We start from the raw sequence: 26,858 nt of genomic DNA, 5'->3' as shown, positions 1-26,858 counted from the left end.
AGCCGACGTGGCTTGTAAGTGAGAGTCGACGCCTTTACTCGAATCTCAAAAATAAAAAGGTATCTTCCCTTTCACCCAAAACCAAAAGTTTTTTTTTTATATTTTTAATCAAATTTCAAACTACTCATAACCTCTTCTTCTTTTTCTCTCCACTCTAGCTTAAAAAAATATCTTCTGCAGCGAAACGGCAATGTCCACCGTTCCCATTGAAACTCTTCTCCACCACTCTCCACTTCGCCACGCCTCTCTAAACGGAGCTACAGGCTTCTTCTTCTCCCCTTCCTCGTTGAATCTCCGTTGTCATTTCGCTTCCAAGAAGCTACACTCGATCGGACGAAGAAGCATCGTCGTCTCTGGAAACAGCTTAGGTGAGCGTAGAAGGTCCGTCGCGGTTCGAGCTAGCTCCTCCGATACAGCTGTTGTCGAAACAACCTCTCGATCGGATGATGACGTCATCTTCAAGCAGGATTTCCCCGTCGAGCGAATCGATAAGGTTAACGACTGTGAACAATTTGGTTTCACATTTGTTTGTTTGATTGGTTGATCGTATCTCTCTTGTGCTGTTTGTTAAGTTGATTCAATTGATTAGTGGAGGTTATTAACTTAGTCTTGTTTTTGAAATTGGGAACGATATAGGCAGAAGGAAAGATTAGTGTGAGATTAAAGCAAGCGAAGGAGAATAAATGGGAGCTGAGTGTTGGATGTAGTCTTCCTGGGAAATGGATCCTTCATTGGGGTGTTTCTTATGTTGGTGATACTGGCAGGTTCTTCCCTTTTATGTGATTTTTTTTATTAATGGGATGGGAGATATGTTTTTATTTTATTCCCTTGATCATTTGAAATCTTGGCAGTGAATGGGATCAACCTCCGGAAGATATGAGACCACCTGGCTCTGTTTCCATCAAGGTATATATATCACTTGGTGTTTTTCCTTTTTTTTTGGCTATCATTGCTTTGAAACTCTTCTTTGTTTGTTGTGTTGTTAATTAGGACTATGCCATTGAGACACCTTTGGGGAAGTTATCAGAAGGAGATTCATTTCATGAAGTTACTATTAATCTTAATCTGGAAAGCTCTGTAGCAGCTCTCAATTTTGTTTTGAAGGTTCTGGTTGTTTAATATCCTTTTGTGACGAAGATTACTGTTGGTTTGCCCTTGGTTGTGCGTTTATTTGGGGTTTTTGTTTTCCAGGATGAAGAAACTGGGGCGTGGTATCAGCACAAAGGGAGAGACTTTAAGGTTCCTCTTCTGGACGATGTTCCTGATGATGGAAACTTGATCGGATCAAAGAAAGGCTTCGGTACGTGGCTGGGGCGTTTTTTTTTATATCTTTCAGTGTAGACTACTTCTTATGCTTAGATAGTTACATTTGCTGTTCTGACTACTGGTTTTGCATTTTTGTACTTTGGCATTTTCTCATCCTTGGGTGTATAACTGTATCCTCATTCTCTTTTAACGCATTATAATTCAAGCTTAAAGAAATCCAGTGATTGAGAGTTGCTTTCTCTTGAATATCTAGGTGCTCTTGGGAAGCTCTCAAACATTGTTGTCAAACCAGATGAGCCTAGTGCAGATGTTCAAGAAAAAGGGACGAGTTCTTCTGGTTCTACAAAAGAAAGAAAAGGTCTTGAAGAGTTTTATGAGGAGATGCCAATTAGTAAGCATGTTGCCGGTGATAACTCAGTCAGTGTCACTGCAAAGAAATGCCCTGAAACATCGAAGAACATTGTATCGATAGAAACTGATTTACCGGGAGATGTTACTGTCCACTGGGGAGTTTGCAAAAATGGCAGTAAAAAATGGGAAATTCCAGCTGAACCTTACCCAGAAGAAACATCTTTGTTTAAGAACAAGGCATTACGCACTCGTTTACAGGTAAGTGTAGAAGTATTTCCCTTGACAAGATTTGAATGTTCACTTTGATACTTTGGCAATAACCACTTGTGTTGTGTCTCTCTAATTTAAGTCTGTGAGATTCAAAATTAGTTTTTCGTTAGCACCTGGCAATGCTGACGACAGTCCAAGCATTTGGCAGGTTGTACATACCTGGTTTTAGACTTAGCATTGGGGTGGTTAGCAATATGATGCCATACTCGTGTCTTTGCTGCTACTTCGAGATACTTCTGTGGGCACCTAGAGATCATTTTTCATGTTGTTAACAAATAATCTAATATCCTGTCTACCTTTCGTATGAGAATATTTTATTTTCCCATCAGTGACATTATCTAAGTTTTTATGCATATGAACTTTCTGCAGAGAAAAGACGATGGGAATGGATCGTTTGGATTATTCTCTCTGGATGGAAAGCTCGAAGGATTATGTTTTGTGCTCAAGTTAAATGAAAATACTTGGTTAAATAATAGAGGAGAAGACTTCTACGTCCCTTTCCTTACTTCAACTAGCTTGCCCGTTGAATCTGAAGCTGCTCAAGTGAGTGAGAAGACACCAAAAACAAATCAAGAAGTGTCCGAAAGTGGATTCACTGATGAAATCATCACTGAGATAAGGAACTTGGCGATTGACATTTCCTCTCACAAGAGTCAGAAGAGGAACGTAAAAGAAGTGCAAATAAACATTCTACAAGAAATTGAGAAACTTGCTGCGGAGGCATATAGCATATTCAGAAGCACAACTCCAACTTTTACCCCGGAAAGTGTACTAGAAGCAGAGGTTGAAGAGCCCGAAATTAAAATCTCCTCGGGAACTGGCACAGGATTTGAGATATTGTGCCAGGGATTCAACTGGGAATCCCATAAATCTGGGAGATGGTACCAGGAGCTTCAAGAAAAAGCCGATGAGCTAGCTTCACTTGGATTCACTGTTCTGTGGTTACCTCCACCGACGGAATCTGTGTCACCTGAAGGGTACATGCCTAAAGACCTGTACAACTTGAATTCCAGGTTAGCTCTGCAATTTTACAAAACTTTCTATCGTTTCTTAAAACTTTGTCATGAATATGAGGTTGTTCAATGTTCAAGTAGGATTAAATGACATCTGGTTGAATACTGTTTTTGTTGCCTTATATGTTAATCTGTGATGACCGTTACATGATGCAGTGGCAGTGTGTCTCAGATAAGAGAACTGTGGTTCAATGCTGTATCTGAAATAATTATTTCCCCCCCGTTGTTGCAAACTTTCAGATATGGAACTATTGATGAGCTAAAAGAAACGGTGAAGAAATTTCACAAAGTTGGGATCAAAGTGTTGGGAGATGCTGTTTTGAATCACCGCTGTGCACATTTCAAGAATTCAAATGGTGTATGGAATCTATTTGGAGGGCGTCTGAACTGGGATGATAGGGCAGTAGTTGCAGATGACCCTCATTTTCAGGTAACTTGTTGCATTTTTGAAATAAAAAGACAGGCAAATTCTTTGATAGAAAATGTGCTTTTTGTTGATAGATAGATGCTGCTGATGTTAATAATATTTTTGAGGGAAAGAAAGTGCTTATTGATCTCTATTACTCTGTGACGATACAATTCAGGGTAGAGGCAACAAGAGCAGTGGAGATAATTTCCATGCTGCTCCAAACATAGATCACTCACAGGACTTTGTTAGGAAGGATATCAAGGAATGGCTATGCTGGATGAGGTTAGTTCCCCTGTTTTCATCTTCTTGAACTTCTGTGGATTAGTTTGGGCGTCTGTATTCATTCGCTTTTTTTTTTGGATTCACCTGCAGAGAAGAAGTTGGGTATGATGGATGGAGGCTTGATTTCGTAAGAGGGTTCTGGGGAGGTTACGTCAAAGACTACATGGATGCTAGCAAACCCTACTTTGCGGTTGGTGAATACTGGGATTCCCTAAGTTACACTTATGGAGAAATGGACTACAATCAAGACGCACATCGTCAAAGGATTGTTGACTGGATCAATGCAACTAGTGGAGCTGCTGGTGCCTTTGATGTCACAACCAAAGGAATTCTTCATACGGTAATAACAACATTCAACATCTTCTGGCCTTTTGATATTATACCATTTTGTTTTGGTTTATGAGATACGATTAAGCATTGTCCGCGTGTTAGGCGCTTCAAAAATGTGAATATTGGAGACTCTCAGACCCACAAGGGAAGCCGCCTGGTGTAGTTGGATGGTGGCCATCTCGTGCTGTAACATTCATAGAGAATCATGATACTGGCTCTACTCAGGTTTTACTTTCTCACCATTGTTGTCACCCCTTCAAATAAACCAGCCGTCTTTAACGAAAGTTTCTTCCTCCTTTCTAAAAGGGTCACTGGAGATTCCCAGGAGGGAAGGAGATGCAAGGATATGCTTACATCTTGACTCATCCAGGAACACCAGCTGTTTTCTTCGACCACATCTACTCAGACTACCGTTCCGAGATTTCTTCTCTTCTGTCTCTCAGGAACAGACAGAAACTTCACTGTCGGAGTGAGGTAAATAAAACTCGCAATCTTGTAAACTTAGTTTTACTAATTCGTCAGGTCTTAAACTAGACTTTACTTTGTTCAATACATTATAAAGGTGAACATAGTAAAGAGTGAGAGAGATGTGTATGCGGCTATAATAGATGAGAAAGTTGCAATGAAGATCGGACCAGGGCATTACGAACCACCAAGCGGATCTCAAAACTGGTCTGTAGCCGTTGAAGGCAGAGACTATAAGGTGTGGGAAACATCTTAAGAAGGATGTATTATTCTAATGTGTGTAGTAAATAAAAATGCTCCCTGGAGAAAATGTGTTATATATGTATCTGTTTCAGAGAAGAACCAGAAATAAAGATTTACCCCGATTTTTATGAAACTTTAGAACATCTATTTTATTAAAAGAGAAGGAGTCTAAAGAAATCTACCTATACAAGTCATTTTGGACTCTTTCCTTTTAAATATTTTTGGTACAACCCACCCTATTATAACAGAAAACGTAACATAATATTAACACCCCCCATATAAATCCGATTATAAACCCCCAACCTTAACTCACGACCAGCCTAACCAAAATAATTTAATAAAATAAACCACAACCTAATTCTAAACCACAACCCTAATATCAACTCAACATAACATCTTATATAAACAGATGGGCATACTTCGTTGTATGCTAAACTGGTTCCTATCCTAATTCTAAACCACAACCCTAAAATCTGTTATCTTTGACAGAAAAAAACAAAACCAAAAAAATGCTAAACTGGTTCCTATCCTGCTTCATGAAACCATTCCAATGCACATCGCAAACTCATGACAAGGTAAATTCAGAGTACAACAAAAGATGCATGACTTTTACTTATTTTTATAATTGTCCAAATATGTTTCAGGGATCACCAAAAAAGAAAGACTTTTCAAAGACCAAAGAACATTTTGGCAGTCTCCTTGATGATCAATATAGATCCAAGTTTGTGGTTTGGATGGAAAATAACAAGTTGCAACTTGAAGTAGATGATATTGGGATTCCAGATTGCTGCGACCTAAGTGATTTCGTTTGGAATCCAATATCCCATACATGGGTGAAAAACGATTATATTTGAAGAATTTGGTTAATGTACTTTTCATTTGTTTTCTTATTTATTGTTTTCAATTATTTTTTTTATCAGACATTAATAAAATCGTTTGTTTCATAACCATTAATCAAGATCCCAAAATATATCAACTTGGTTTATCTATAAAAACGAATCAATTTTATATATTTTAGGCGTGCGTGAAAGTAATATCAATTTGTATAGTTTTAATTAGACACACCTTAATTAATTTTATATAAGATTAAAAATAGATTATTAATCTTGAACTAACAAAAAAATACCCACAAAAATAAATTACTTCCTCTCCAAGATTTTCTGTTAATCAAGATTACCTTAAACTAACTAAATGATCTTGCATATATTTTCTACCAATATTTCGGTAAACAACATTGATTACAAAATAACAAATCTTAACCAACATTGATCGTTGCTATTTTAATAAGATTCAAAAAATATACCTCCCTTTAGTATCAAGCAAAATAATTACTAAACTACTTTGCATTCAGTTAGAAAACAATAACTTCGGTAACTATATTGATTACAAGATATTTAGTAATATTTTAATAATCAGAATATATAGATGGACAGAACAAATATTGATTCAGGTTACAACTACCGACGGATGTTAATGATTTTTTATAAAACAGTAATTTATTATATGATATCTGTTAAGACAGGAAGATTGTGATACAACAAAAAACGTTGTCTTAACAGAATACTTATATTTTTCTCGAATTGTATTTCAATAATTTTTGAACAGATCAAAAACCATTTAACGCTGGAATATATGTTGATAGAAGTCATCAGAAATCACATGCAGGCAAAACCTGAAGTTTTTGTTAAAGTCAGATTTCTCTATTTACAAAATCAAGATGGAAAAGTAGTATTCTGTATCTATTGTATGAATAAGATGTAAGAAAACGAAGATTTACCGGGTTAGATCAGAGGAAAATCACTCGGCGGCTACTTCATTTTCGTTGGATCTCATGGCCACATGAATCGGCATCAGATGATTTTTTTTTTCGATCTGTCCAGAGAGAAAAGAAAGAGAATCTTTTCTATTTTGTCGGTTGAGTTATTGGAATGGGCTTGGCCAATTAGTAATGATAATTCTTTTGTTTTTAAAGCCCAATAGAGTTTGACAAAACATAAGAACAAGGCCAGTCAATAATTAAAAACATTTTTTATATGCAATTTCTATAAATTATTATTTATGTAAATTGTTATTTTAAAACTTATATATCTATAATTATAAAACATATTTTTCCAACTGAAATTTAAGTTTATGATATTAGTTTAGATATTTTCAGATTCTTTTAACTTTTGTTTTATGATAATAATATAGATACAAAATAAATGTTTGGTTTTATAATTAATATGCATAGAAGTAAGTATCAAAAAATATCTATAATTACATTATGAAACACAAATAATTCATTATGTTATTTGTATACTATAAAACACATTAATTCATCTTCAAAACTACTTTTAATTTAATTGGAAAATATAATTATTTTAGTATAACTAAACCATGCTATATACGCCTCGCTTGATCAATGGATCACAAGAATTATCTGACGGATATGAAAATATAAATACAACATTGTTTCAATCTCATACGTAATAATAGTATTGATCTTTAAAATTAATTATAACTAACAAATTCTCATAAATTCTTTCTAAATTATGTCTACTATACAACAAAAAAATACCCGCGCTTCTTAAGCGCGGGTCAAAATCTAGTATTCATATTGTTGTATCAACACCCTTGTTCGAAACTACGCTAGGCGCTAGTCGGGCGGCGAGTCTGGGCCTAGCGAGTTACCAAAAAATCGGGGAGTACTCGGAAATTACGCAGGGCCTAGTTTTAAATATAATTTAATATATTTATAATATGTTTAGTTAATTTTAAACATGATGACACAAGTTCTTATATATAATTATAACTTTTTAAGATAATTTTTTGAAACGATCTCCTTTAAATTTATCGAACATTTAGATTTGAGCGTGTTTGATACGAGAAAATCCCTAATGTAGTATATATGTGTTTGTTTTGGGTTAGATAACTAATTGCAACTATTTAGTAATCAATAATTATACAAATCTAGTAAAAATAATCAATCGTATTTCAGCTTTAAAAAAAAAAAAAAAAAAAAAAAAAAAACTTAGGCGGTCAACGCGGGATTAGGCGGAAATTAGGCGGTCAACGCGGGAATTAGGCGGTCAAACGCGGGTCAACGCCTGGATTCACCGATTTGGCCCAACTCGCCGCGGCCACTCACCGAATAGCGCCCAGGCGGCCGCCTAGGCGGCTAGGCGGCCGCGTTTTTGAACAGGGATCAACACTGTGGCTGTTTGTAAAGTGTATCTGTTAAGGTGATAAAGCTGAAGGAAGCAGTTAAAAATGTAGTTCGTCTCTGTATATTCTTAGAGATATCCTAAAATATTAATTCTAAATATACTAATGCTTGAAAAAAGTTAAAATTTCTATTATTTAGTAATTAGGTATCTAGCATTGCTTAAATAAGTTTAGTAATTAGGTGTAGGGGGATGGATTCACACCTTCCTACAGGGCTCACCAAGTGTCGAGAGTCGGCCCATTACCGCATCAGGTTCTAGGACCAAGCGAGTAACTGCACCAAAAGCGTCTTGAGTCGCAAGGATTAGACAGATAGAAGGTACTCATTTGCCTTCTCGGCCCAACAGCATGACAGGCTCACTTAATGAACTAAGAAGCCCACGAGGGATGCTGAAAGTAGGACGAATCACGAAGAGATCCTATAAAATGGGAGGAAGGGAAACGAAGAAGGGTATCCACACTTTTACACATTTACTAGGCGGCTAGATCTAGGGTTTTGACTACTCTCTATCTGATATCTTGTACCGTTTCCCGGCTAGCTCTCCGAGCACCGGCTAGTTCCTCTCTTTACTCTCTCTCTGTAACCCAGTTCTGATACCTTCATCTATAAAAACGTCTTTGTTAGACCCATTGACGAGTTCTTCGTCTCTTTTACTAGTTTTGACCGAACTCGGTTCTAACAGTTGGCGTCCACCGTAGGGCTAGCAAACTAACGTTAGCAAAGATGAGTCAGAACCCCGAAGGTTCCACTTCCGGCGACGAACACGACGCGCCGGGTCCGACCCCAGTCACGGCTATCCCGATAGCCCCTGCCTTTGTCGATACCATCATGGAGCGCTTTGCCCGACAGAACGCCGCCCAAAAAGCAACCACCGAGCAAATCGCCGCAATCGCCGCGCTACTCGCTCCTCTCGCCGACGCTCCAGACGCAGCCACTGATACCATTCGCAGACAACTGTTCGCAAGCGACATAGCTGCTAACCCGACGAACCAAGGCGCTCCTCCCAGCACTCTCAACCCAGACGCCGCGCCTTTCACTCCTACAAACCCAGATCTACAGATGGTTCGCGAAGTCGCAGCACTCAAACAGTCGCTCCTAGACATCAACTCCAAGATACACTGCGCCACCACCTCCACCCCGCAGATAGAGCGCGTTCTGGCGAACACCCTCCGAACACCCTTCTCCTCTGCGATAACCGGCGTTAGACTACGACACATCGAGAAGCTCCGACTGCCGACGTACGAAGGCTTAACCGACCCAACGACTTACATCACGTCTTTCAACATCGCAGTACGCCGTGCAAATCTCTCCGACGAAGAACGCGACGCTGGCTACTGTCAACTTTTCGTTGAAAGCTTGAAAGGACCAGCTCTTACATGGTTCACGGGCCTTGCTGAGAACTCTATTAAAGACTTTCACGACCTGTCGTCCGCCTTCCTCAAGAACTACACCATGTTCACTCAGAAAGACGCGACAGTATCCGATCTTTTCAACCTTGCCCAAGGAAAAGACCAAAGCTTGCGCAGCTTCATGGAGAAGTTCAAGGCCATAGTCTCGAAGGTCGTCTTACCCGACAGCGTCGCGGTCGCTGCGCTTAAGAACACGTTGTATGTCCATTCGGTTTTCCGTGACGACCTCTACAGGAACCCTACGACGTCTCTTTCCGACGCCATAGCCCGTTCCCACAACTTTATCCGCATGGAAGAGGATACGAAGGCCCTCATTGGCAAGTTGAACGCATCTAAAGCCGAGACAGCCGACAAAACCAGCGTAAAGAACGCGGATAGTCGACATGAGCCACGCCAGCACTCGTCGGGGGACAAGGCAGCCCAAAAGAAGAACTTCGTGTATGCCGTCGACGAAGAAAGCTCCCCAGCGTCAACGACTGTCGTCCGCGAGAAAGGGTGGAACGTTTACAACCGCGAAACCGAAGGAAAACCGCCGGATTTCTCCGCAGCAGTGAGTTCTCGGCCCCCGGGAGCTGAGAAATGGTGCGACTATCACAACGCTAAGTCGCATGATACCAGGGAGTGTAAGACGCTCTTTGAGCAATTTCTCTCCTCCGTCGCGAACGGAAAACTCAAAATCGAGCCTCCAAAACCTAGAGCCCGAGGACCCGCGAGCTGGAGCAAGAACAAAGACAGGAAAACCAGCAAGTCGCAAGGCAAAGTTCCTCAGCAAGAGAGACGAGCAACGCCGAAGAAGCAACCCCAGCATCACCGGAAAAGGGTAACTCGTCTAGCGACGAAGAATCACCGAGAAACCGACAACGCGTCTAGACTGTTTTCACAAGGGCCGCCAAGGATACTGACGATCATGAACTCCCGACAGCGAGAAGACGCATCAACGTCGTCCTAACGCAACTAGGACCTTCAGTCGACGAACCTGAACAAGTTTCTCCCCCAGACCTGCGTACTCAGCTAAGCCGCCCATCACCGAGCGACATACGGAACATTCTCAAGCGAAAGGAGAAAGCAGCAGCAGACACAGTTAGTCTTGCCCCCGATCTCCGCGAGAAGATCAACTCCTCCAAGACTCGCCGATTGAACAACCCGAATCCCATGAAGCCCCACCCCGTAGATCTGCGAGAAAAGCTCAATTCTAGGAAACATGATACACTCACAAATCCATTGAGAGAAGAAGCTTTACTCATCAATGGACTGGGGGACTTACTGTAGAGGGATGGATTCACACCTTTCTACAGGGCCCACCAAGTGTCGAGAGTCGGCCCATCACCGCATCAGGTTCTAGGACCAAGCGAGTAACTGCACCAAAAGCGTCCTGAGTCGCAACGATTAGACAAATAGAAGGTACTCATTTTCCTTCTCGGCCCAACAGCATGACGGGCTCACTTAATGAACTAAGAAGCCCACGAGGGATGCTGAAAGTAGGGCGAATCACGAAGAGATCCTATAAAATGGGAGGAAGGGAAACGAAGAAGGGTATCCACACTTTTACACACTTACTAGGCGGCTAGATCTAGGGTTTTGACTACTCTCTATCCGCTATCTTGTACCGTTTTCCGGCTAGCTCTCCGAGCACCGGTTAGTTCTTCTCTTTACTCTCTCTATGTAACCCAGTTCTGATACCTTCATCTATAAAAACGTCTTTGTTAGACCCATTGACGAGTTCTTCGTCTCTTTTACTAGTTTTGACCGAACTCGGTTCTAACATTAGGTACATATGAAACATTCACTATCCTTTCCTATTTTTCTTTATAAATCTGTACTTAACTTAAAATTTCTATTATTTTTATAATTAATGATTTCGGTGGAAGTTTGTACTAAGTACTAAAAACATAAAATGTGATAGTCTTGAGAATTGTACAGTTTAAGTTTGTTTGTTTGCCAAAAAAAAGTTTGTTTGTTTGTTTTTGGGTAAATCAATTTAACCTGAAGTTACATTGTTCTTATAAAAGTGTGAATACGTGGAAGAACTGTGGATTCGAAAGAAAGGTGGCTACATATATTATGATATTTGTCTGGATTGTTCTAGTGGTAGATTACTGGTCAGTTTCCGTTCCCACCAAACTTAGCCGGCCGGATCCGAGTTTGAATACTGACTTATAAAATAATATCATACGTTTGTGTGTTTTTATACGAAGTTGAAACACCTATTTAAATCTAAATCGAAAAATTAAAATTTGATCGGACCCTTTATATAAAAACATCGCAGGATTTATGAGCTTATAACTTTAAAATTTGGTTATTACTCGAACCAAAACGAAATCCAAAATATGATTTAAAGATATTTGAAATTAGTTGAATACATCTATCTATCTTATTAAATTAAAAGTATTTTTTAATTTTGTTTGGCAATATAAATTGCAGAATTTAAAAATTAAAATGTTGTTTGAACATAAATATAACATTTATCTTGGGTTGGGCTTATGTTTTTTTTTTAAAATTATTACTATAGAATTATACCAAATTATTTAATTTGATATTATATTCCATTTTGATAACTATATTATTTATGGAGTCATTGTAATTATTGGTTGTTTATTATAATTATTGGTATTTATAGTTTTTATATAATACAAAGGTAAAAATATATTTCTCTAAAACAAGATTTGTTGTCTATTAATAAGATATATATGTCATTATTAATTTAAAATTATATGGTTACAATATCAAATAAACAATGCGAAAAATTATATACTAACATTAGTATTTTTTTTCATGTTACAAGTACATTAAATACAATAACAATCGTAATATCAAAGAACGTGGAGCATAATTTATAAAATCTAATAATTTCCAATTTAGATTGATAATATTTTTTACAAATTAAAGTAAACACCCGCCCAGTCGGACGGGTCAAAATCTAGTTAATGTTTTATATGTGTTAAGATTATTTAGATATTTTATAGTATTTGGAACATTTGTAATTTATTTATGTATTATTTTGAATACTTTTAGTTAGTGTATATAATTTAACTAACTTTTAATTGAATTTGTGAATAATTTATTTGTTTTGAAATTTTTTGTCAATTTTCTAAGTTTAAAAAGTATTTTTGGACGATTTTAGACATTTGTTACAATCCGATCCTAACTAAATTTGAAAAAAAGCAAACTGAATTTTGACCTGAGAATTAGTAAAATCCAAAAATTATAATTATAATATTAAAAATACGAAAATCCAAATCAATCAAATTGAAACTTTCAGAATGTCCATGCCTATTTTAATTTATAAAAAAAAATTGACATGAAATAATTTAAATTGACTTCACCGTTTTAATAAATGATTATGCGATAGATTCCGACGCACGACGTGGTAGATCATTGACTGTATCACCGTAATGTCATAGACTCATAGTTGTATAATATAAAAGTTATTAATTATACATTTCTTTCTAGCTAAGATATAATAATACCACTGTATTGTTATGAGTCTTATGACTAGTCTAGTTATGACATGTACTTGGTAGACTAGTTACCGGATCCTGCTCTCATTTTTCTCCTTATCATAACATAAATTATTGAATTGGCATATAAAAGCATTCATTGTTTGCCACTGTAGGTTAGCTTTCTCAAATCTTTTTCAAATAACACAAATTTGCAGTACAGACATTATCTTTGTTCAACTTGTAACATGTTATATAGCATATTCAAAAATTTGCATTCCCAATCTACAAAAAGTAAACAATTTTGTAGAGAAACGGTATATATATCTAAGACATAGGATTTATATATATATATATATATATATATATATATATATATATATATATATAATATATATATATATATATATAGTAACAAAACTATCAGTAATCAATTATTCCTGATAGTTTTTAATTTTGACTAAGTGATAGTCTTGTTACTATATATAAATCCTATGTCTCAGATACTTCCTCTCCAAAATGATTAGTGATACTTTTGGTACTATATATTTGCATTCACAATCTACAAAAAATAATACAGATTAAAATTACGTTAGTAACGTAGTAATTGACTAATCTCATGTTCTTCTTGATATTCTGTTTATTAATTCATGAAGAACATAAGATTAGTTTTTTTTTTTTTGTCAAACTAACATAAGATTAGTTAACTACGTTATTTTGTATACAGTTTCAGTTAGTGGTTATATAAACTCAAGAATTCAGAATTACAGATTCGCCATCATGGGTTTGCGTAACAAATATTATCATTGGTCGCCTTAACGGACTTAAACAACTGCAAATCGATCATGTGTCTTCTATTCATTGGAAATTGAATCCCTGCCCGGACAGTGCTGTCAGCACTGAACATGCGTGAAACAGCTGTGTACAGTGCACCTTGCGGTGTTTCATATGGACCGGTTAGAGCAGGATCATTTTTATGTTTTGACTATATCATTAGACCTTATACCAAAAAGAGAAGTTTTATACTTCATTGCATATATAACTAAGTTATAAAAGAAATAATAGAATTAAAAAAAACATTAAGAAAAATGAAATGACTATTTTTTCTTATTAAATATAATAAAGTTAATTTTGATTCTAGATGATTTAATATTGGATGTATATAACTTGAATATCTGAATTTTTGGAACACATATATTCTAGATCTCCGATAATCATTCCATCTCAAGAGAGAAATGAATGAATTCCGCTAACGTCCTAATTAAGAAGTGGTCCCAAAACTTTTAGGTTTAGGAAAAAGAATTAGGTTTAGATACAAATAATGTTACTTCAATATAAACACACAAATTTCTTTCGTTTAGAAGATCAGGGAATCCATGCTTAATTCGACGAGATGGTATAGAGGACTAGTATAATCCGGTATATCCGTACGTACATGCCAAAAAGTAAAGACTCGTCCTAGTTACCAATAAATTATACATAATGTCTACAGCGTTGCTATAATCAATGATGCAGAAGTATAGAAAAATATAATGAAATATTAGAAAGTGTTTTACCAAAAATATTATAAAGTATTATATCATACATGATTCATGATTCGGATTGCAATACAATTTGAATTATTACTATTATTTATTATGACAATAGACTTATTTTATTATATAATGCTGAGTCGTCGGTTCAGGATTATTCAAGAATCGAGACGAAGTTGAGAATGATTCCAATCAGAGCTGGTATTAACATGGTGATGATCACCAATAGAAAACAATATTTTTAGTTTGTATTTCCTCTTACTAAAATGCAGAGTCAATGTAGGCTCCTGACTCTTTATAAGAAGCTACAACTCTACATATAATTGAAGAGTATAAAACTCTCTTTTTTTTCTTGCAACAAAGAACAGCCGAAAGAGCAGATCCAACTGTTCTCAAGATCTGAATCATAAGTATAGTATGATCAAAGAGAAGATCAGTTCATGTGTTCATCCTTCCGATGGTGTTATGGCAGAATCTGATAAGGTAAAAGGAACAAACTATATCTTGATTTAAGAGTTTAAACCATTGTTTTCTCTAATCGGTTCGGGTATGGCTGTTTTAAATCTTCTTTTGGCGTTTTATCGTTGAAAATTTCGAATTTTAGATATACGCGTTCATATACTGTATATAAATATATGTAATTGATACGTTTGTTGATTGTTTGAAGTTAATACACACTTACTTTACGTTATAAAAGTCAACCTGCTTGTTCTATAAAAAGTTGAGGATATCTAGATTTATTCAGGTAAATGAATTCAAATATTCAAAAATATTCGGATTTGATAGATGTAGTAACGTAACAGGCATATAATATAGGTCAATAATGTCGATACAATATATATTTTTTTTAGTATTCTATCTCTGTTTTGTGTGTTGAGTTACGAAGAAATAATTTTCGAAATGCTTAGAATTATACATGGATAAAAAAATAAATCATGTATGTAGTAAACACAAGTAGTATGAAGGTGAAGCCATTAATGTAACTAAGCAATTTGTGCTCTGGATATTTACAGGAAGTGGAGCTTGATGCAACAAAAGCCAAGTTGGAGAAAGTTAGAGAAGAAAATGAGAAGTTAAAGCTCTTACTCTCTACGGTTCTTACTGATTATAAATCTCTTCAAATGCATGTCTCCAGAGTTTTCCGACCACAACATGAAGCTTCGATGGAGCTAGATATTAATAGCCACGACGATTTTGGTGTAGATATATCTCTTAGGCTTGGAAGACCAGACCTGAATGTCTCCAAAAGTGTAGATGAAATAGATAAGATTAGTCTGGACAATATTTCTGATGAGATCAGTGAGAGGTCAGATAAGAAAAGATCTGCACTCGGTTTAGGATTTGGGATTCGAAGCTGTGAAGATCTCTATACTGATCAAACCATGAAGTTCGATTGTCTTTGTAAGGATGTTAAAATCAAAAACGTGGATAATAAATGCATATCTTCGAGGAAAGATGTCAAAGCGGCTAGAAACGAAGATCATCAAGAGGTTTTGGAAGGACAAGAGCAAACGGGTTTAAAGAAAACTAGGGTTTGTGTGAAAGCCCCATGTGAAGACCCATCAGTACGTACAAAGTTATATAACAATACGTTACATAGATTTTCTCTATATCTTAGATGTGACATGTAACATATTGATATTGATGTTACATAGATAAACGATGGTTGCCAATGGAGGAAGTACGGTCAGAAGACTGCAAAAGCGAATCCTCTTCCACGAGCCTATTACCGCTGCTCCATGTCCTCAAATTGTCCCGTCAGAAAACAGGTACAAAACATTTTTACATATTTTACAATCCGAAATTCGAACTCATATATAGCTATGCACTATGGTAATAATGGCAACAAAACTTGGCTCCATCTAACAAAAGTTATGGTAACTAAATATTTTTGTATGAATAGTAATCAATGGTAAATGTAATTTATGTAGACCATTTCATGGTGGTCCAGTGGTTGAAGAAAGACTAGAGGGTCCTCCCACTGCGATCTTAATCATTGGCTCTTCTATAGATCCCAAATATTAACAAAGAACTTTTTAGTCCAGAAGAAAAAGTGTGACAAGTGTAAGAATGTATATATATGTAGGTGCAAAGATGCGGAGAAGATGATACCTCCGCTTATATGACGACGTACGAAGGAACTCACGACCATCCGCTTCCCATGGAAGCAACCAACATGGCTGCCGGAACTTCAGCTGCTGCCTCCTTATTACAATCAGGCTCATCCTCCTCCGCCAGCCTAAGCTGTTTCTTCCCTTTTCACAACGTCTCTTTCTCCACCACTAACTCTCACCCCACGGTAACACTTGACCTCACACGACCAAACTATGATCCAGATCAACTACCAAACTACCCTCTATCTTCCTCCTCGCTCAGCTTCTCTTCATCTGATCGTCCATCTCCCTCAAACAGTCAGACCTTAAGCTTCAGTGGCTTGAGATCACAAGCTCCCTTGATTAAATATTCACAAATGTCCTCTTTATCACATCAAACCAAACTTTCTGGACAGCAATAACTATATACAATTTTTTTTCCCTTTGTCATCAGTGTCTTCATATTCTTTTCTAATACCCATGCTATATATTTTGATAGATATATCTCTGTGTCGGATGTTATGACAGCTTCATTAGTGTTAATATTAAATTTTCGTCAAATTCTTTATCAGTCATCACTTTTTTTGTTTTTTCGCAAACAACAATTAATTTACTTAAAAATAGTTCAGCTAACTAGATTGTTACTACAGAATTAATCGAGACGGATCCTTATTGATGAAAGACAACGAGCACTACACGCTAACTTTTCCGTCTTTGAATACATTGCACATGGATGGAACAGGTTGAATGAGGAAAATTGGCGTTGACAAGTTTAAAACCTACACTAGGATAAAAGTTCCAAAATCTATCATCGTCCATGACTCCATTATGGGCCTAGGTCCATATCACGCAATATGTAATCTCTCTCTTTAAAATAAAGCCCATCCGAGTCAAAAGGCTCCGATGGCTTCGCTCGCTGTTCACTCTTTGACATTACGACCACTTCACGAAACGACACGTGTCAATAAACGAAGGCGCGCATAACCGCCAGTAGATGTTCCATCCCCGACACGTTGCGTATCCAAACCACGAACACACACACACACACACACCACGCCCACTGTTTCTGTTCTTTTTTTTTGTAAGGAATTAGCGTTTTTTCACGTTTTTCGAATCTGTAATCACTGCAGTAGATTGCTGTGGAGTTATATCGATTTGGGGGTTTCGCCAAGAGAAGATAAAGATATGGCGGAAAGTGAGAGTGGTGTGGATAAGGAGGAGGAGATAAGATCGAGCTGCGAAGCGTATTTCGAGAAAGTTCAGTCGAGGAAGAATCTTCCCAAATCTCTCCAAGAAACCCTAAACTCCGCCTTCGCCGGTATCCCGTCTCCTCCTTCCCTCAAGTCCCCGGCGGCAGAGGTAACAACAAAAGTTCTAAAAAATCCAAAACTTTATGAGTCTGTCTTTTTGGCTTATATTGTCTCTTTTGGATATTACAGTGATCGAGATTCCGGCGGAAACATCTGTGTCTGAGGCAGTGAAGATTCTTTCAGACAGCAAGATTCTCTCAGCTCCCGTCATTAACAAAGACCACGAGACCTCCCTAGACTGGAAGGAGAGGTACTTGGGGATCATCGACTACTCTTCAATCATCCTATGGGTGCTGGAGAGCGCTGAGCTCGCCGCCATCGCCTTATCCGCCACGTCAGCGACCGCGGCCGGCGTCGGAGCAGGCGCCGTCGGTGCTCTAGGCGTGGCTGCGCTAGGGGTCACCGGTCCGGTCGCTGCGGCGGGTCTAGCTGCGGCTGCGGTTGGAGCTGCGGTCGCCGGCGGCGTTGCGGCGGACCGGGGAATCGGGAAAGATGCCCCGACGGCTGCTGGTACCTTGGGGAAAGACTTCTATCAAGTCATTCTCCAAGAAGAGCCTTTCAGATCAACCACGGTTAGAGATTAGATAGATGCAATTACATGACATTGATTTTGGTTATGATATGTTTTTTTTGTTTTTTTTCAGGTTGGGACGATACTTAAGTCATTTAGATATGCTCCTTTTCTTCCTGTATCTACCGAGAGTTCGATGCTGAGTGTTTTGTTGCTGCTTTCGAAGTACCGGTTAAGAAATGTACCGGTGATTAAACCGGGAGAACCGGATATCAAGAACTACATCACTCAGTCTGCTGTAGTTCATGGTCTTGAAGGCTGCAAAGGCAGAGATTGGTTTGATCACATCTCCGCTCTTCCTATCTCTGATCTCGGCCTCCCTTTCATGTCTCCCAACGAGGTAACACATCAAAAGCTCTTGAAGCTATCGATACTTTAGGCGACATGAATGAAAGAGAGAACTTGTTTGGTTTTAGGTGATTAGCATTGATAGCGAAGAGCTTATTCTCGAAGCATTCAAGAGGATGAGAGACAACAACATTGGTGGTCTTCCCGTAGTCGAAGGGCCGAACAAGAAGGTTGTTGGGAACATAAGCATGAGAGACATCAGATACTTGCTTCTACAACCTGAAGTCTTCTCCAACTTCAGGTTTGTTCTTTCTCATTACACAAACTTCACTTTTGTGGTCGGAACTAAACTGTCTTCTTGTTTCTCTGTCAAAAAAGGCAACTTACGGTGAGGACGTTCGCGGCCAAGATTGCAACGGCGGGGGAGGAGTACGGTTTGTCGAGTCCTGCGATAACTTGTAGGCCTGATTCGACTTTGGGGAGTGTTATAAATAGTTTGGCTTCGAGGTCGGTGCATAGGGTTTATGTAGCGGATGGAGATGAGAGTGAGCTGTATGGGGTTATTACGCTGAGGGATGTGATCTCTTGTTTCGTCTCTGAACCTCCCAACTACTTTGAGAACTGTCTTGGCTTCTCGGTTAAAGAAGTGCTTAACCGATGATGATCTCTTGTATTCTCTGCTTCTTGGTTTTCTTTTGATCAAATCTTGGTTTAGATTCTCAAGTTGTTTGTTCTTTTTATGACCAAGTTGTAAGCCACTTTCAATTTTTAAAGTTTTTTTTTGTCTTTTATAAACCTTAGAAAATGGTTATAAAAGTTTGGAGTTTTGCTTTAAATTGTGAATTTATTTTGCATAAAGTTTGGAACTTTTAAGATTCGATGAAAGTGGATTAGGATGGGACATGAGTGTACCTAATTGGGTTGGTGTTAAAAGTAGCATTAAACTAAAAACAAAGAGAGAACTGGCAAGTAAAAATTTGCATACTTTGATCAAAGAGAGAGAATTGGAATTTTCTGAAATATATTCACGTTTCCTCCACTCTTGTTATTTGAGTTTTTAGGACTGAAAACAAAATAAATATTTATTTTAAGACAAATAATTAAAGTGAACACATCTTAATTAATAATAGAATAATTTTATAGAATAACCAATAGTTATAAAATTATAGAATATCAATAATAAATGTAGAATTGTTGGGATATTTCTCAGTAATATCATAATATTTTAGCTTTAAAAAAAAAGAAAATATTAATAGTATATAAGTATTAATTTTATATAAAAATGAGATAATTAGAAGAAAAAAAACTTCGGTGACAAATGAAAAAAAAAACAGAAAGAGTATAAATGAAAGAAGGAGCGTTTCTTTAATGCATAGTTAGGTTGACACCTTTGAAGGTGCCGCGGCGACCCAATCAATCCTAACTCTCTTTTATTTAAAAAGCTATAATCTTTCCGACAATCTTTGTCTCCCCTCTCTTCTGGTTAGTCTTCAATTACGAAAGTTCATCTCTTTTTCCTTTATTTTGAGAATCTCAGTTTTTGCCTGCTGACTGATTGTGATGTAAATAATTTAGGGTTCTTACAATTAGTGGGTGGGTTCTTTGTCTTAGTTAGGGTTTCTGGGTTTTGATCTAGCTATCTGTTAAGATATGAATCTAGGGTTTCTTTGTGATGTGAGATGTTTCAATTAAGACATATATATCCTACTAGATATGTTTGATTGTAAGTTCTAATGTTTTGTTATGCTTTTGAAAGAGATTTTACGATGTCAACACCAGCGAGGAAGAGGCTTATGAGGGATTTCAGGAGGTTGCAGCAAGATCCTCCTGCCGGTATCAGTGGTGCTCCTCATGACAACAACATCTTGCTCTGGAACGCTGTTATCTTCGGGTACCCAAAAAAAATAATTGATTTTTATAGTAAAAATCTCTCTCTCTTGTCTAGATTCTAATCATTTGCTTTTAATGGAAACTACAGTCCAGATGATACACCTTGGGATGGAGGTATAAAGTCTGTACCTTTAGTGAGATTAGATTCAGTTCTTGTTTTAAGTTAAGAGTAAAAATTTAATCTTTTGGTTTCAGGTACTTTTAAGTTGACTCTTCAATTCACAGAGGATTATCCAAATAAACCACCAACTGTTCGTTTTGTTTCTCGCATGTTTCACCCAAACAGTAAGTTTTTAAAAAGGTTTAAAATCTTTGTTTCTGTTACTTTGGTCTTATATCGTTTCTTCTTGTCTTGTTCAGTCTATGCAGATGGGAGTATCTGTCTCGATATCTTACAGAACCAGTGGAGTCCTATCTATGATGTCGCTGCCATTCTCACATCTATCCAGGTATCTTTTTCGATTTTCTAATTCTGTTAAATCAGACATTTGATAAAATTATTGATGTTAACAACCATTGTTTGTGTGTTTTTTTTTACAATTGTGCAGTCACTCCTCTGTGATCCCAACCCAAACTCGCCTGCGAACTCAGAAGCTGCTCGCTTATTCAGCGAGAGCAAGCGAGAGTACAACAGACGTGTTAAGGAGATTGTCGAACAGAGCTGGACCGCTGACTAATTTGTCACACCCCAGTTTGTAATATTTGAAGTGGAGGCCTGTCAAATTGGTTAAAAACAGTTTGTTTGTTACATGCCTCCAGTTCAGTATATGTAATGTAATTGACTTATGTAATGTATTACATTTTCCTGATAAGACAATCTTGCTTGCTTCTAAGTTGTGTGTGTGTGTGTGTAACTATTTTAAGAATCTTGTCCATGTTCATCAAGAGCACCACCATTGCCCTTTGCTCTTTAACACCTGCTTGTTTATGATTAATGAGCTCAAAAGATATGATGACGCATATTATGTTCTAAAATGCATAATGTATATGGGCCAATGAGAGTCAAAGCTCCAATGAAAAAAGTTTAAAACTCTGAAACGACAGGACCCATTTATGGTAGTATCAATCACATGAAGACGCTCATAAGTTAACTCACCTGAATGGCTTGAAACCGCTTTGATGAATCATATAACCTTTAGGCGCCAATATGCCACCTAGAGTCCCCCCAAACACTTCAGTGTTCATTACATTGATGTATCGGTAGATAAGTATGAACAATGAAGCGTTAAAGGGAACTCAAGAGGACATTTGACTATGTACTCACCATGTCTTTTGCTAATGCTTCTCTTAGTCCATGACATTACCCACAACCCAAAATGGATATTTATACATACTTCTCCATGGTATGTTTTGCCTTCTTTTACAATGGAACATCTTAGGGATGGACCCATAGATGATTATATTCTCCATTACGTAATAAAAACATGCGGGAAATTTGAAGATGAACCAAGTCGAGATTTGGGTTATAAGGAGCTTTAAGAATATAAGTATTTCTATCAGTTTGATGTTGTAGGACCTTTCGTGCGGCATATCTTATTCTACTTCTTTTATTTCCTTCATGTAACTGCAATATTAATGCGTGATTCTGAATATTTAACGGTGTTACGAAAACAAATGTAAAAACTAAGTCTTGTTTTGTTGATACTTGTGTAAATGCCAGTTCTCAAGTTTATCTTCTTATGTGTTGATAGTATATCCGAAAACTGGATCAAAGCACTAATGTAACTACATGAACAGTCTTTTGGCATGTGAAAGTGGAGGAGTCGAATAGAACTCCAATTTTGTTTTTAGAAAAGTAAATATAAATTAATGTTTTAAAGCTTTAATTTTTAATTACACATCTAAATTTAGGATATATAATTTTAAAAGAAATTTTGAATATATATATATAGAGAGATGGATCTACCAACTTTAAAAACTATATCATTAGTTCTTTAAATAACCGTTAATATTTTTTTTGAAAAGGCTAGACTGTACTCGTAAACAACCTATCACCGATCTTCTTGCAATATATAGTTCTAAGTTACAATACGCTATTTAACATTTTACCAAAAAAAAAGTTACAATACGTTGTGTTATGATGGATTATTAGCATAATGTTAATGTTGCCAATGAAAATATATATGTCGATAAAATTAATCTTCTGACGTGTGCTGTTGTATATGGACATTAATCTATTTAATGCATATATATATATCAAATTTATCTTTCTTATCATGCAAAAAGCTGAAAGAAAAGGGATTTATGCAGTTTTCTTGAATAATTTGATTCCCTTTCCTATACGGCTATACCTCTTAACCTGAAATCACGTCTAAGTTCACAACGGGTCTAACTTATATATAGAAACGCCAACACATCCAAGACTTTCACACCCTAATACTCTTGTAAACTTACATATATATTAATTCCACGAAATATACACACAATACATTGATTAATATAGAAATAAAAATCGTATTTGTTGGATGTTTCCTAAAGTTTGTCTGAGCACTTTACTGGAATAACATTTTCTATCAAAATTAAATGTATTCCACTGAAGTGTTTGGGGGAACTCGTGGACTCATTCGGTATTTGAGTACACTAGACTTAAGTTTAATATGAAGAAATCTATATTATTAAAAGAGAAGTACAAATAAATCCTAAGATTTACTACTTATTTACAATAGAATGCCACTGAATCATTAAATAACCTAAATTTAAACTATCAATGTCTTTTCCTAACTTAATTAAATCATTTCCTAAATCAATTTTATCTAAATTTTTGTGTTCAAAATATTTCCTAAAACGATTTAGCTAAATTTTAGGAATATTAATGTTTGAAAACGAATTTTAACAATATTTTTAAAGTATCATATAATTCTACAAATTTAACTTGTAATATTTTGATATTTCAAATATTTCAAAATATGTTTAACCATTATGGCTATCATTAATTATTTTCAACAATAAAAACTATCTATGCTAAGATTTAAATATTTTTGGATTCTTTTTAGAACAAAATGAAATGTTTATAACCAAATATTCATATTTTAATATATCTAAATCTCGCCTAAAATATATATATTTTGATTTTTTTTAAAAATATATGTTTAACCATTTCAGTTACTATTAATTAATTTCAACAATAAAATTTATCTATACTAAGATTTAAATATTTTTGAATTATTTGTAGATCAATATTTATAACTGAATATTCCTTTTACGAATAACTAAATCTCACCATATGGCATATATCTCATCAAATTATTTTAATTATTAGTACATTTGGAAATTGATTTCATGTTAAAAGACATATTATTTGTGCATATGGATCTGTCAATATTTGTTGAAGGTTAAGAATGGCGTACGGTTAATTATTTTCTACAACATGTAAAAATTTAAACTCTCAATATTTTTATGGCATAAGGATCAATATTTTTTACAACATGAAACTATTTAATTTTTGTGTTTATAAACATTTAATATATGGTAACAATTAGATAATATTTATATATATATAAACAAAAATAAATACCCGCACAGGCGTGCGGGTCAACCTTTAGTATTCTTTAATCACTCTGTGTATATATTTTCTTTATTGGTACGGTGTTGGAGGCGAATTAAGTAAGGGGGCAAATATTATATGAATATTACTGATAAGAAACTACAAACGTAGGGAGAGTAAATAACTATAAAATCAAAGTAGATCGAAAAGAGTATTCTTGTTTTGGCTGGGTTTGGGGGGGATCTGGATCATCTCCAGTGTTGTGAGTCCTGTGACCTATTTTCCTATTTTGGCTTGTTTACTAAAATGACAATAATATTGGAAAACTGGAGTAAATAAGAGAATTTTGATCATATCTTAATAATTATGGTATTTACTATTAGGAAATTATAAGCAATCATGTCTATGATTTTCTCCTTAGGGGGTGTTATTGGATTGTGAATTTCCAAAGAGTTTTGATGATTTTTTAAATTAAAGAGTTTCCTAAATTAAAAAAAACTTCTGATGATTTTTTAGATTTTTATAAAATTAGTTAACGAGTTTTGTAGATTGTAGAAATGATTTAATTGAGGATAACTATAAACTTTTGTAGATTTATTTTTAAGTATTGCAATATTTTGCTGTTTTATTTGTTGTTATCCAAAATCTTTAAGCTATCAACAAACTTCTAATATGAACTTTACGAAACTATGTTTGCACAGAAAAAAATGTTTATGTCAATTAGAGCATAGTTGGTTTTAAATTTGTTTTATTCACTGAACTTATGAGTCGACGAATCATAAAATATTTGGTCTCGTTCAATGTTTTTGTCTTTTGTTCCAAACTATATTTTTGAGTGTGAAGAGATTCTCGTCTCTGATAAAGAACTTCTCATTGTATCTTGTGATGATGATTATAAACTGGTTTCCCTCAAAAATGGTAGTTTCAATAATTTAGGTATAGTTTTACAAAAAAAAAAAAAATAGGTATATTTGTTTAAACTTTATGGTGGGGTGACCGTGAGTGATCCAGGGAAGAAGGATGTGGTGTGTTACAATTTTACGACTGCGAGGGAGTGAGGACGTATTGCAATTATAGATTTGTGTCATCTGCAATTAAATTTTGTTAATTAAAAAAGAAGACTTTGAGAATACTTGATCAACTGGCAATACTTTGATAAACAAATTTTATGAGAAAAAATTTTACAAATCAACAATCCAATAACAACATATTTAAAAATATGTTAAAATCAGTAAACTTTCATTTCTTCTGAATAACACAAGACTTTTATTAACTTTGTAAAATATTGAATCCAATAACTCTAGATTTCTATAAACTTTTAACTACTCCTTACAAATTTATAAACCAATAACACAAGACTTTAACATACATTTGAAAAGTTGTAAATGAATAACACTAAAATCATCAAAACATCTAAATCTATATAACTCTTTGTAAATTCTCAATCCAATAACACCCCCTTAATAAAAAAATTTGGGTTGTGTTTTTAAAGAAAAAATCATTGCATCGTGTTGCCCTTGTTTGGAGATGTATTAATCGGCTCTGAGTTATCCACAGTCAAGTCCATTCTTTGCGTGGCCATTATCAGGGTTAAACTAAACCTTCAGGGTTGGTATAGTAGAATAACATTAGAGATAACTGAAGTTATATATATATTTTTAAACGAGAAATTTCTTTGAGATATGAAGATTTATGTGTTCTCGATGATCAGTTGTGGAATCTTTTTGTTTTCCCTTTTAGATGACGAAAAGGTCACTGTGTTATATTGAAGTGCAAAGGGACATGTGACTCTTTGCCTTTCTTTACTTATCCGTATATCCAACAGCCACCATACATATATCCTGAAGCTTTTTTTCTTCTTCTCGTTTCGGTGGAATTTAACACATGAACCGTCAAATTGTAGATTCTTATCAAAGCGTGCAATAGTTTTATATTACGGAAGATGAACCTGGTCCATCTTTTGAACCTAATAAGATAATAAGAATAACCCTTGTGAAACAAGTTTCTGGAATATCTTCATTTGTAAATCACACACACAGAGCATTTTGACTAGCTTTCTAGATTTATCAATTATTGTCTTCTTCTACTTTTGGAGATGCCATGTACATTTGAATGGGGCACATGATGTGCCGAATGGAAGGGAAAAAAATTCATTTGTTTGAAAATGAGCTTTCATATCACATGATGTATTATAGGACAGAAGTCTTCTAAAATAATTCCAAAGAAAATAGACAAAACATTTTTACTATTTCTAAGTTAGAGACAACTTTGACAGAAAATAAACAAACGATAAATTGGATCAAAACTCCACCCGAAACTCATGCATGATCTTAAATCAACCTACGTTAGCAGACATTGTTTAATCGACGGTGAAACTATATGTTTCATACATGGTGCTCCAAGTATCTTAAGCAGTAAATACAAAGTACATAGTCTATCAGCTATAAACCCTACCATGCATGACCTCTCCCTTGATTTTGCAAATATAAATAAATCCTAGCATTTCCGTTTCCAAAACAAAACTAGCTTCGGAGATGTGTCCGTGTGAGGTGGTGGAACCGTGGAAGAGATACTTTACTGGGTTCCACTTAAATATCTTGCTCGCCAAGTATGGTAAGCTCTTTAAGACAAGAGAACAACCATCTGGCTATTGCCACTCATTTACAATTCATATTTTTAAAAAAATTATTATTTGATCGGTGTATGTCATCTTCAATGATTTCCATCATAGAAATTCCCGGTCATTTCCATGGTTATTGCGTCAGCTACCCTCGTGGTTTTCAGGCTAGATCGTTTTTCGTATTTACTCTTTTTTTGAAACACCACTTATATTAATTCAAAGCAAATTAGTTAGGTGCAGCCATAAAGGCCTCTACCCCAACCAAACATAGTTTAGCCACGTTATCCGGCCTTGTTTTTCTCTCTTGAGATCCAAAGGAAAAAGATTACATCAAAATGACAGCATAGTTTTAGAACATCAGAGATGATTCCATAAATTTCGGGGAGTGAG

At 35.8% G+C, this 26,858-nt stretch overlaps 4 protein-coding genes and 2 long non-coding RNA genes across 8 annotated transcripts; 5 read left to right on the top strand and 1 right to left on the bottom strand.

Annotated features, from left to right (window-relative positions):
- The first annotated feature begins 92 nt into the window (after positions 1-92).
- On the top strand, positions 93-4,762 carry LOC108828494 (alpha-amylase 3, chloroplastic). Its single transcript, XM_018602210.2, has 13 exons — positions 93-493; positions 637-764; positions 852-906; positions 991-1,104; positions 1,192-1,300; positions 1,520-1,875; positions 2,257-2,900; positions 3,141-3,330; positions 3,485-3,591; positions 3,682-3,931; positions 4,024-4,146; positions 4,228-4,395; positions 4,484-4,762. The coding sequence occupies exons 1-13, from the start codon at positions 191-193 to the stop codon at positions 4,640-4,642; spliced, it is 2,706 nt and encodes a 901-aa protein (XP_018457712.1). The 5' UTR covers positions 93-190; the 3' UTR covers positions 4,643-4,762.
- A 197-nt stretch (positions 4,763-4,959) lies between these two features.
- Positions 4,960-5,605, top strand: LOC130499969 (uncharacterized). Its single transcript, XR_008938832.1, has 2 exons — positions 4,960-5,204; positions 5,274-5,605. It is a non-coding gene; the product is annotated as an uncharacterized LOC130499969 (long non-coding RNA).
- Positions 5,606-6,103: 498 nt separating this feature from the next.
- On the bottom strand, positions 6,104-6,656 carry LOC130499970 (uncharacterized). Its single transcript, XR_008938833.1, has 2 exons — positions 6,407-6,656; positions 6,104-6,301 (listed from the first exon to the last, which is right to left on the bottom strand). It is a non-coding gene; the product is annotated as an uncharacterized LOC130499970 (long non-coding RNA).
- Positions 6,657-14,363: 7,707 nt separating this feature from the next.
- On the top strand, positions 14,364-16,829 carry LOC108825707 (probable WRKY transcription factor 36). Its single transcript, XM_018599051.2, has 4 exons — positions 14,364-14,695; positions 15,226-15,777; positions 15,868-15,981; positions 16,299-16,829. Exons 1-4 carry the CDS (start codon positions 14,630-14,632, stop codon positions 16,725-16,727), a joined length of 1,161 nt encoding a protein of 386 aa, XP_018454553.2. The 5' UTR covers positions 14,364-14,629; the 3' UTR covers positions 16,728-16,829.
- A 480-nt stretch (positions 16,830-17,309) lies between these two features.
- Positions 17,310-19,310, top strand: LOC108823789 (SNF1-related protein kinase regulatory subunit gamma-1-like). Its single transcript, XM_018597072.2, is given in 6 exon segments — positions 17,310-17,623; positions 17,626-17,664; positions 17,745-18,187; positions 18,260-18,526; positions 18,603-18,775; positions 18,853-19,310. Coding segments are annotated over 6 exon segments (1,338 nt in total). The 5' UTR covers positions 17,310-17,490; the 3' UTR covers positions 19,136-19,310.
- A 491-nt stretch (positions 19,311-19,801) lies between these two features.
- On the top strand, positions 19,802-21,197 carry LOC108823791 (ubiquitin-conjugating enzyme E2 2). Of its 3 annotated transcripts, none has more exons than XM_018597073.2 (6): positions 19,802-19,956; positions 20,231-20,365; positions 20,453-20,478; positions 20,560-20,649; positions 20,725-20,813; positions 20,913-21,197. In XM_018597073.2, the coding sequence occupies exons 2-6, from the start codon at positions 20,241-20,243 to the stop codon at positions 21,039-21,041; spliced, it is 459 nt and encodes a 152-aa protein (XP_018452575.1). In that variant the 5' UTR covers positions 19,802-19,956; positions 20,231-20,240; the 3' UTR covers positions 21,042-21,197. The 3 variants fall into 3 exon arrangements, with proteins under 3 accessions (XP_018452575.1, XP_056851434.1, XP_056851435.1); XM_056995454.1 differs by lacking the exon at positions 19,802-19,956 and adding an exon at positions 19,963-20,067; XM_056995455.1 differs by lacking the exon at positions 19,802-19,956 and adding an exon at positions 19,978-20,036.
- Positions 21,198-26,858: the final 5,661 nt, after the last annotated feature.

This window comes from Raphanus sativus, chromosome 9 (assembly GCF_000801105.2).
Source record: "Raphanus sativus cultivar WK10039 chromosome 9, ASM80110v3, whole genome shotgun sequence".
Classification (NCBI taxonomy): domain Eukaryota; kingdom Viridiplantae; phylum Streptophyta; class Magnoliopsida; order Brassicales; family Brassicaceae; genus Raphanus; species Raphanus sativus.
This window is presented reverse-complemented; position numbering and strand designations above follow the sequence as displayed.